At 37.0% G+C, this 11,361-nt stretch overlaps 1 protein-coding gene across 1 annotated transcript in view; it reads left to right on the forward strand.

The window, feature by feature from the left end:
- The window catches only part of TMEM131 (transmembrane protein 131), a 291,771-nt gene that overhangs the window by 80,916 nt on the left and 199,494 nt on the right, over nucleotides 1–11,361 (forward strand). Inside the window, exon 2 of the mRNA XM_006876610.1 lies at nucleotides 9,837–9,898. Coding sequence (XP_006876672.1) covers nucleotides 9,837–9,898 — 62 coding nt within the window. The remainder of the gene's footprint in view (nucleotides 1–9,836; nucleotides 9,899–11,361) is intronic.

The raw sequence follows: 11,361 nt of genomic DNA on the forward strand, positions 1-11,361 counted from the left end.
AACTGCTGACCTTAAGGTTCGCAGCCCGATTCGAAACCACTATGCTACCAGAGCTCCTTAAGGTTTTTAACTACAAAATAAAATTCTTAATGCATATTCAAGGTAACATTTTTCTTGAAGGGCCTTTGGTATTTGAGTCTTTGAAGGCATTTTTTCCCTTATTATCTTAATTGTCAAACTTCTGAATATGTTAACAAAGAAGCATTACCTGTGCTTGCCTTTTATACCTAGAGCTTGTATGGTCATGCCCAGTCTTTAACTCTTCATGTTCATAATGCGTGGCTTCCATCTCTGTTTACTGAAAGTCTTACTAGAGATTTAGCAGTCTCCTTAAAGTAAACACTTGTTTTCTTTGAGGTTTTTTTTTTTTTTCTTCCTTTCTATTATTTGCTTTCTATTTCATTGATTTATGTTCTTATTTCTTTTCTTCTGCTTACTCTGGGTTTAACTTGCTTTTCATTTTCTAGTTTCTTATATGGGTCATGTCTTTGAGCATGTGAGAGAAAAAGCTTATTAGTAAGATATGGATGATTATTTACCTAATAGATTTCGAAAGTGATCTTTGTTGTTGTTAAGTGCTGTGGAATTGGTTCTGACTCATAGCAACCCTGGGTTTTCAAGGAGTTGCTGGTGGGTTTGAACCCCCAACTTTGTGGTTGTGATTCGAAGCTCGTGCTTACGTTACAGCAGCACACCAGGACTCAAAAGTCATTATCTATCTGTCTGTCTAGAGTTCTGGTAGTCTAGTAGATACGAGTCGGGCTGCTGACTGTAAGGCCAGCAGTTTGAAACTGCCAGCTGTTCTGCAGGAGAAGGAAGAGGCTTTGTGCTCTCATAAAGATTTACAGCCTCAGAAATCCTATACAGGGTCGCTATGAGTTGGAACCGACTCCAAAGCACATCACCACCATATGTGTGTGTGTGTATATAAATACTTTATGTGTAGTGCAATCTTGTAAATATGATTGCATGTTGGAAATACACCCAGATAAAATTCCTGCACATTAACTGGTTGGCAGAGATTATCATTTCAAATGACTTTTAAGATGGTTATTCCACCACTGTAATTCTACAGACACGTCAGCAGCTGATTATTCTTGTCACAGTTCACTGTGGCAGCGGTAAAGATACCAGCTGCCTCTGTAAGCAGTATTCCAACTTCAAATCTTCGATTTACAATCGCTTTAAATGTGTTTTAACATTCAAATTTTTATAACTTAATGTCTTGAATAAATAAATTATAGAATAAAAAGTACATGCCTTTTACTGATATTCACCTATTGGTAACACTTTGTCCTGTTTGCTTTGTCATATACTGGTTTTTCTTTCTCTCTCACACACACATACTTACACACAAATCAGTGAATTTATATAAATAAAAGAACTTTAAAGCTTAAACCTATTCGGGAGTAGAGATGTAACCCCAGAGTTACACAGTATTTAAAAGCCATTCATGTATGTAACCTTTAGAAAAGAAATTTACAGAATAGATAACAAAATCATGTACTTTATTTTTTCTGTTTTTAAGTACTGAGATACAATTTCTGTATGAAATTTACACTTTAAAATGGTTACACAATTTCTAGTAGAGTCACAAGGATGTGCAGCCATCATGACTGTCTAATTATAGGGTATTTTCATTACCCAAAAGAAAATAATGTACACATTAGCCATCACATTCCTGGTTCCCCCCTGGCAACTGCTAATCTACTTTTGTTTCGGTGGATTTGCCTATTCTGAACATTTTACACTAATGGAATCATAAAATATGTAGCCTTTTATGTCTGACTTCTTTCACTTAACATAATGTTTTCAAGACTCATTGGGTTGTAGCATGTCTGAGTACTTCATTCCTTTTTCTGACTGAAAAATAATGCATTGTATACATGAATCACATTTTTTGTTTATTATTCATTAGTTAATAGACATTTGGGTAATTTATACATTTTGGCTGTTATAAATTGTGCTACTATGAGCAGTCGTGTATGAGTTTGTGTAAATTCTTTTGGATATATACCTAAGAGTGAAATTGTGGTCTCACGAAGATGTAAAAGCCTCGGGAACCCGGTACAGAGTCACTATGAGTTTTCAAGGAGTGCCTGGTGGGTTTGAACAGGCAACCTTGTGGTTGGCCAGTCTAGTGCTTCACCTAGAGCATTACACCAGGACTCTTTGGCTGTTGTTGTTTCTAGATGGCATCATATTGGCTCTGACAATAAATTGACAGTAGAATGAAGCACTGCCAGGTCCTTCATCATGCTCACAATTGTTCTCTTTGAGCCCGTTGTTAAAGCCATTGTGTCAAGCCATCTCATTGAGGGTCTTCCTCTTTTTCACTGTGGCTTGTAGTAAGTATATATTTACCTTTTTACCATTTTACATTCCCACCAGCAATTTATGAGATCTAGTCCTGCTGGACTCCTGGTATGGCACTGTAGGGTAAGCACTGGTCTGTGAACCACAAGGTTGGCAGTTCAAACCCACCAGCTGTTCCTCGGAAACTATACAGGGTTGCTATAATTCGGAACCAACTCAATGGCACTTAAAAACAACAAATCATGGTGTGGCACTGGATAAGCACTGGATTGCTAACCTTAGGCTTACTGACTTCAAACCCACCACCTGCTCCTTAGAATCTCTACAGAGATTTGTTGTTGTTGCTAAATCCCTTTCAGTTAGTTCCAACTCATAGCTCCTCTGTATAGGGTTTCCAGGGAGCAACTGGTAGATTTGAACCACCAACCTTTCACTTAGCAGTCCAGTGCTTATCCTACATCACACCAGGACTTATATTTAGTTGAGGATTTTTGCATATATATTATGAAGGATATTGGTGTGTGATTCCTTTTCTTATGATGTATGTCTTTGACTGGTTTTGATATCAGTGTAATACTCAGAATAAGTTAAGTGCGCTTATATATTTTGGAAATGTTTTGCAAAGGGTTGGTATTAATGCTTCTAGGGAAGCTATCTGGTTCTGGACTTTTTCTTGTGGGAAGTTTTTTGTCTTTTTAAATTACTAACTCATTCTCTTGTTATATTTCTAGTCAGATTTTCTGTTTCTTCTTAAGTCAGCTTTGGTAATTTGTGTGTTTTTAGGTATTTGTCCATCCATTTCATCTAGGTTATCTACTTTGTTTGCCTACAATTTTATTCATAGTACCCATTTTAATATTTTTATTTTTGTAGGTCAGTAGTAATATTCCCTGTTGGTGGTGGTGGTCTGATTCCTGGTTTTTGCTAATTTGGGTCATCTCTCTTTTTTTTCTTGGTCAGTCTATGATAATTTGAAATTCCTTTCTGTACTTTTCTCCTTTTGATCAGGATTCTGTTTTAGAATCTTTGATCAAAATGTTTAGTAATGGTAGCTGGGCACCATCCAGTTCTGGTCTCATATCAAAGGAGGCAGTTGTTTATGGAGGCACTCAGCCACACAGTCCATGTTGTTTTTGTTGTTAAGCGCTGTCAAGTCAGTTCTGACTCATAGTGACTGTTGAGGGTTTCCAAAGAGTGGCTGATGAATTTGAACCACTAACCTCGCAGTTAGTGGTCTAGTGCTTATCCAATAGAACCACACCAGGGCATCTATACTTTCCATATTCTGCTTGTATCCTGAAGCTAGTTTTAAGAAATAGTATAAGGAGATCTCATGTATTCTTTCATCTAGTTTTGTCCAATGGCAGCATTTTACCAAAGTATACAGTGATATCACAGCTATAGTATTGGCATTGGTATAATCCACTACTGGCATTATTAAAATCCACTAATCTTATTTGGGCCTTTTTAGTTTTACTTGAACCCATTTGTGTGTATTTTGTTCTGTTCAATTTTATTACATATATAGGTTTTTTACCTACCACCACAATCCAGAGATAAAACAATTTTAGGTAAAGAACAAGGATTCTTCATGTTGTGTTTTATAATCATACACTACTCATTCTACCCCTGTACCTAACCTCTGACATCCACTCATTCTTCATTTCTGTAGCTTTGTCATTTAAGAATCTTATATAAATGTTGTCATAGTGCATAGAACTTTATGGCTTTTTCACTCAGCAAATTCTTTGAGATTCAAACAAGTTATTGCATATATAAATGTTGCTGTTGTTAAGTGCCACCAAGTCAGTTCTGACTCATAGTGACCCTGTATAGGGTTTCTAAGAAATGACTGGTGTGTTTGGACTGCCAACCTTGTAGTTAACAGTCCAGTGCTGATCCTACACTGCCACACCAGAATTCCATATATAAATAGATTGTTCTGTTTTGCTGCTGAGTAGCTTTTTAGAGACTCTGTATACTGTAGTTTGTTTAACCATTCATTCTTCTAAGCTGTTTTTAGTTCTGATCAATTATTACAGGTGTCCATGAACAGTAGGTTTGGTGCAGATGTAAATTTTCATTTCGCAGGGATAAATACCCAAGAGAACAATTGCTGGTTTATATGGTAATTGCATGTTTAGTTTCCTAATTGTTTTCTATAATGGCTTTACTATTTACATTTTCACCAGCAAGTATGATCTAGTTACTCCCCATCCTCAATAGCACTTGATGTTGTCACTATTTTAAAACTTTTAGTCATTTTAATGTTGTTGTTGGTGTTAAGTGCTGTTGAGTTGTTTCCAACTCATAGCAACCCTGTATAGGGTTTCTGAGGAGCAGCTGGTGAGTTTGAACCTCCAATCTTACAGTTCACACCCACCTTGTGGTCTAGTACTTATCCTTGATGACATTAGCTAACCCCAGACACAGTAGAATGAAACACTCCCTGGTCCTCTGCCATCCCATGATTGATTGCAGATCGGATCATTGTGGCCCATAAGGCATTCATTGGCTGATTTTTGTGAGTAAATTGCTTGATATTTCCTCTTGGTCAATCTTACGTTGGCTGCTCTATTGAAACCTGTTCAGCTTCAAAGCAAGACATAAGCTTCCACTGACAGGTTGGTGTGGCTACACATGATGAGGTACATTGACTGAGAATTGAATCTGGGTCTCCCACATGAAAGGCAAAAATTGAACTGCCACTACCACTGTAGCCATTTTCATAGTGTGTTTTAAGTTGATGATGTTGAACATCATTTCCTGTGCTCATGTGCCATCTGAGTATAAATATATATATATATATATATACACATACATATGGAATCCTAGGGTAGCACTGTAGGATAAGCACTCAACCGCCAGGTTGCTTTGAACAACAAGGTTGGCAGTTCAAATTTACCTGCGGCTCCTCAGAAATCCTATACAGGGTCGCTATGAGTTAGAAACAACTCGACAGTAGTTAACAACAACATGCATACATACGTATACATACATACATATTGCAAAGAGCAGCTTGTGGGTTTGAACCACTGACCTTGTACGCAGTCCAATGCTGATCCTACATCGCCACACCAGGAATCCATGTGTGTTTGTGTGTGTGTTTGTCTGTTTATATCTTTGTTCATTTTATAATTGGATTTTGGGGGGATTTTTAGTCGGGGACTTGAGACTATATGTTCTAGGTCTCCATCTGTTGTTGAATATGTGGTTTGCAAATATTTTTTAGCAGTTAATAGTTTGCCTTTTCATTCTTTTAACAGGATTATTTGCAGGTAGCAGTCTAGTGCTCATCCTACAGCGCCACATAGGAATCCATATATAAATAGATTGTTTTATTGCTGAGTAGTTTTCTAGGTCAGTGGTTCAAATGTACCAGCTACTTCTTGGAAACCCTATACCACCTCAGTAACAACAATAGATTACAGAATATCTGGTGGGGTGAATCTTCCTGCTTTATTCTTATTTTATAAGATTGCTTTAGCACTTTTCATCTAATGTTTAGAATAAGTTTGTGTACAAAAAAGCATTGCCTGGATTTTTATAGTATTTACATGAAACCTATAGATCAACTGGGAGAGAATTGGCATCTTTATAATTCTATCCATGATGTCTCTCCATTTGCTTTGGTCTTTGATTTCATTCATTAGCATTTTATGTGTTTCAATATACTTATCTACTACATATTTTTTAGAGTTGTACTTGTGTATTAACTTTTCTTTGCAGTGATTATAAATGATATGTTTTAAGTTTTGGATTAAGCATACTCATTGTTAACGTATAGATGTGACAGTTTGCGTGTTGATCCTATCTCATTAGACTCACTAGCTCTATGAGGGTGTTTTTGTGTGTGTGTTTTGGTACATTCCTTGGGATTTCTACGTAGAAATGTTATCTTCAAATGAGGACAATTTTATTCTTCCTTTCCAATCTTTATGTATTTTGTTTATGTTTCTTGTCTTGTTATAGTGGCTAGAATTCCTAGTACTGTCAAGAGTGGGGAGAGCAGACATTCTTGTCATGTTCCTAATCTGCTTTTCAGAACTTTTACCACTAAATAAGATGTTGCCTCTGTGTTGAGGTAGTTTATTCTTCTACCTTGTGCTAGTGACAAATGCTTTAGCTTTTTTTTTTTTTTTTCCCCTGCGATTGTCTCTTTATTCCTTGTGGATATTTTGCCTAGTATAGAATTCTGGTTGACAGTCTCTTCTTTCAACACTTGAAAAAAATTGTGCAACTTCCTTCGGGTCTCTGTCTTTTCAGATGAGAAATCTGGTGACATTTGAATTGGTGCTCCTCTCCTTTATCCCGGAGCTTTCAAGCTTCCTCTGTGGTTTTCAGAATTTATGGTATCTTGGCATAGAATTTCTTTGGGCTTATCCTGTCTAGAGTTTGCTCAGCGTCTTGAGTCTGTCGGATTGTGTTCTTGGCTAAATTTCTGAACTTTTCAGCCATTATTTCTTTGAATACTTGTTTATCCCTGTCCTTTTTCATGTGTCTTTCTTGGTCTTAAGGGACATAAATGTTAGTTCTTTTGTTGTCATCCTTTAGTTGCCTAAAGCTCTGTTCTTTTTCAGCAGTTTTTCCCCTGTTACTCACATTGAGGGATTCCTGTTGTTCTGTATTCTAGTTCAGAGATTCTTTCCTTTGTCATCTTTACTCCTGAGTGATAATTTTGTACATCAGTTATTATATTTTTTAGTTTTGTTCTTAGCACACAGTACTTTTTATATATCTATGTAACTGCCTTTTCTCTGCTTAGATTTTAACTTTTCATTTGTTCTAAGAGAGTTTGTAATTGAGTATTGAAGCATTTTTATGGTTATTGTTATTAAGTGCTGTCCAACTCATTGTGACCCTGTGTAGGGTTTCCAAGCTGTGGCTGGTGAGTTTGAACCACTGACCTTGCGGTTCAAACCACCCTTGCTATCCAGTGCATTATCCCACAGCACCACACCAGTATTCCTGGTATGGCAGCAGCTTTAAAATCTTTGGCAGATAATTTCAACTTCTGATCCCTCATAGTTGTGGCCTCAGTCACCTGTCTCATTCAAGTGATTTGCCTGGTTCTCAGTATGACAGATGATTTTTTAAAATTATATTTTTGATTGTCTATTTATGTTTGGAGACCTTGGGTACTATTTAAATGTTTTATTTTAGCAGGCAGTCAGTGGACCGTGGTTCCAGTGACAGTTTAATTCAGAGCTTTTGTGGTCCTGTTAGTTTGCATGGCGCTGCTAGTTCTCCCACTGTTCTTGCTGGGAGGGCAGAATAGCTATTTCGCAGGCCATTGACCCTGAGTCTCTCAGTTGGGAAGAGGAGTCTCATGTCATGGGGCCAAGATGCACTCACTCACTGCATGATGTTGTTTTTTGTAGTGTTCCCCTGCTGTTTCCTAGGAAACCTATGCTACTGTTCTACTCTGTCATATGGGGCGCTGTGAGTTGAAATGGATTAACAGCACCATATACAAATTTATAAATATTTCTACATACAACAATTTGTATACATGTTAAGCCAGATGTGAGTACAAAGCGATGTCTCCAATTCTCATCCTTTTACCACATGAGACATTCTAGTCTCCTTCCCTTGATTGTGTAAATTTCTCTACTAGCAATGAAAAGTCTGGCTCCCACCATGTACCCTTGAATTTAACTGTTCAATTCCAGTATACATGCATAGTAGCATCAGAATGGTTAACCTCAACACCACTAAGAAATAATGTTATTAATTAGATAAGTTGTATGTACAGTTTCTTTGGTCTTTTAGTCTTAACCTATTATGCTTATTTTCAGAATTACTTAGGTCAGCATGTTTCTTCATGAGATGGTTTCATAGATTTGTAATGCAGTTCAGTTGTTGTGTCTTGGGTTCTCTAATGGTTACTACTTTTTTACAATTTGCATATATTGATTAAAGTTCACTCTTTGTGCTGTAAAGTTCTATAACTTTTGACAAATGCTTTGTTATATGTCCACAATTATAGCATCGTACAGAATAGTTTTACCTCCCCCCACCCCCAATTTTACAGTCTGTTTAGCCTTTTTCTCCTATTGAGGGACACCTTGGTTACATTCAGGTTTTGGTAATTACGAATTGTTGTTAGTTGCCTTTAAATGGTTGTGACTCATGGCCACTCCATGGACAATAGAAGCAAATGTTTCTTGGTCCTGGGACATATTTACAATCAGTGGCACACTCAAGTTCATTGTTGCTGTCACTATATTTTGAGCACCTTCCGACCTATGGAGTTCATCTTTCAGCCCTTACCAGACAGTATTCTGTTGTCATCCATAGGGTTTTCCCTGACTAGAAAAGTTGTTAGGTAAAGTCGAGGATCAGTGGAAATGAGGGAAACACTCAATGAGATGAATTGACATAGTAGCCATCCAGCGGACTCCAGGTGTCATTTGCTAGATATTGATCTTTCCTAATGTGTCCAAGTAACCAAGTCAAAGCCATGTCATCTCTGATTGTAAGGAACATTCTAGCTGTCGTTTTTCTAATATTGATTAGTTCATTCTTCTGGTAGACCATGATATATTCAGTATTTTTCACCAACACAATTCAAAGGCATTATTTTTTCTTTCTTCTTCATTATTGAACTTCCACAGGTGTATGAGGCAATTCAAAAGACCATAGTTTGTATCAAAGGATCCCTGGTAGTGCAATGATTAGAACACTTGGCTCCTAACCAAAGAGTCGGCAGTTTGAACTCACCAGCTGCTTCACAGAAAAAGATGAGGTAGTCTGTCTATGAAGATTCCAGCTTTGACAGGTCTATAAAGGGAACACAGTAACACTAGGGAGGTATGCACACCTTACAGTAATCAAATAATTGAGATTCAAAGGGCGGTGTTTACTCAAGGACAAAGTTCAGAAGGGTTAGGAAAGGAGAAAAAAACGCAGGGAGGAAGTGGGATAAGTGATGTTCCATTGTGGGGATTGCAATCTACGACATGAAGCAAAATGTGTATGAATTGTTGAAATGGAAAGCTGATCTGCACTGTAAACTTTCCCTCAATTCACTATAAAAAGTTAAAAAAAAAAAAATTATAGCCTTGGAAACTCTATGGCGCACGTTCTACATTGCCCTAAAGGGTGGGTATGAGTTGGAATTGACTCAGGCAGTGGACAGGTAGTAGTGAGTCAGACCCAGCTTAGTCATCAGAGTGACATGTTTGCTTTCTACTCTATCCATGAAAATAATGAGCTCTATCTTGTGAAATTGAACTGCTGTGCGTTCTGACCATATAGCAGGAACCAATATTTTGAAGATGATTTACAGTTCTCCGGTTTCTACTTTATAATTGAAATTGTGTTGTTTTATTTCAAAAGCATTACATAGTTGTTAAAATCCCAAGATGCTAGTCATGTTCTTTTTTTTTTTTTTCCTAAAACAATCTAGCATTATATTTTAAAATATAAAATGGTATTAAATAGCTATAAGGTAAAAGATCTCATTAAAATGAAATTTCTGTTCCTATCAATGATACTATGTTTTGTTTCCTTTGCAGCATTCATTCAGTCTGAGAGCATAATAGAAGTACTGCGTTTTGATGATGGAGGGTTACTACAGGTAATTTTGTTTTAAGTTGAAGAATTATTTCAGTGTCTAATGTTGAATACTGTTGGATTTTTTTTTTTTCTTTTAAAAAAAATATCACTGATTTCTCTGAAATGTATTTTATGAGCAGATGAGCCCTGGTTGCACAATGGGTAGGTGCTCAACTTGTAACCAAAAGGTTGACTGTTTGAACCCACCTGACAACTGTGTGAAGAAAGGCTAAGCCCCCATAAAGATGACATCCTAGAAAACCCTATTGGGGGCAGTTCTACTCTGTCACAAGGAGTTTGCCATACGTTGAAAATCAACTAGATCATACCTAACAACAACAAATTTATTAGCAGGCCAATAGTCATTGTTGTTGTGTTTGTTTAAGTGCTATCGAGTAGGTTCCAATTATAGCGACCCTGTATAGCGTTTCTGAGGAGTGACTGGTGAGTTTGAACCACTGACCCTATGGTTCAAACTGAGCCTGCAATCCTGTGTCTCCTACAGCACCACGCAATCCTCCTTCTTCTTGTTAAGTGCCAATAGAGTCGGTTCTGACTCATACTGACCCAGTATAGGGTTTCCTGGACTTTAAATCTTTACAGGAAGAGAATGCCTCATTTTTCTCCCATGGAGTGACTGCTGGGCTCAAACCACTGATCCTATGCAGTTTGGTGTATAGCCTACAGAGCAATCATGCTCCCCAATCCTCCTTAGCAATATGAATTATCTTTTAGATTAAATAATTTTTTTAAAGAGCAAAGTTATTGTGATATTAAAGTCTTATAAATGAGCAAATCATTACTCTATGACCTGTGTGTGTGTCTGTGGATCTGGGAAAAGAGAGGGTGTCGGGGTAGGGGGATGTCAACAACATGGTCACATCAGGAGGCTGACCAATGTAGGGTGCCAGTGAACAGCATGCTGATTTATGGATGCTGGACCTCAACATATTTATGTGGAAGAAACCTTCTCAGGAGAGTATAAATACTATAGATTGATGTCTATGTCATCTTTTCACTTGCTATCCTGAATCCCATCTTTAAATATGCTATATATGCATTTAGAATGTGTAATTTGATAAAATTCTGTGTTTCCTCCCAGATCTAACTGTTTTATCATGAAGGCTATTTTCTAGTCTCTGAGCTAAAAATCAGTTCTAGACTTCCAAAGCTGGAAGAAAAAACCATCTTAACCAATCCTTTGATTTCTATTGCTGAGATGTTTTCTCATTTCTTTCAAACTCTTTTTTATATATTGTGTTTGTCTTATAGTATTTATCACATTGGTAATGACATTTTGATTTTAAGTACCATGCTGATTGGCAACATGACTATTTTTATTTTCATTGTATATTCAGAGATGAAAAAAGTTGTCTAAGACTTTATGACTTGTGACAATGGTTATGATAGTAGACTCCTGATCTGCTCACTCCAGGTGTAATTATTAGTTTTTTGATTACCTGAAGTTGACTGCCATATATATAT

The sequence above is a fragment of the Chrysochloris asiatica genome, unplaced genomic scaffold, assembly GCF_000296735.1.
Source record: "Chrysochloris asiatica unplaced genomic scaffold, ChrAsi1.0 scaffold00395, whole genome shotgun sequence".
Classification (NCBI taxonomy): domain Eukaryota; kingdom Metazoa; phylum Chordata; class Mammalia; order Afrosoricida; family Chrysochloridae; genus Chrysochloris; species Chrysochloris asiatica.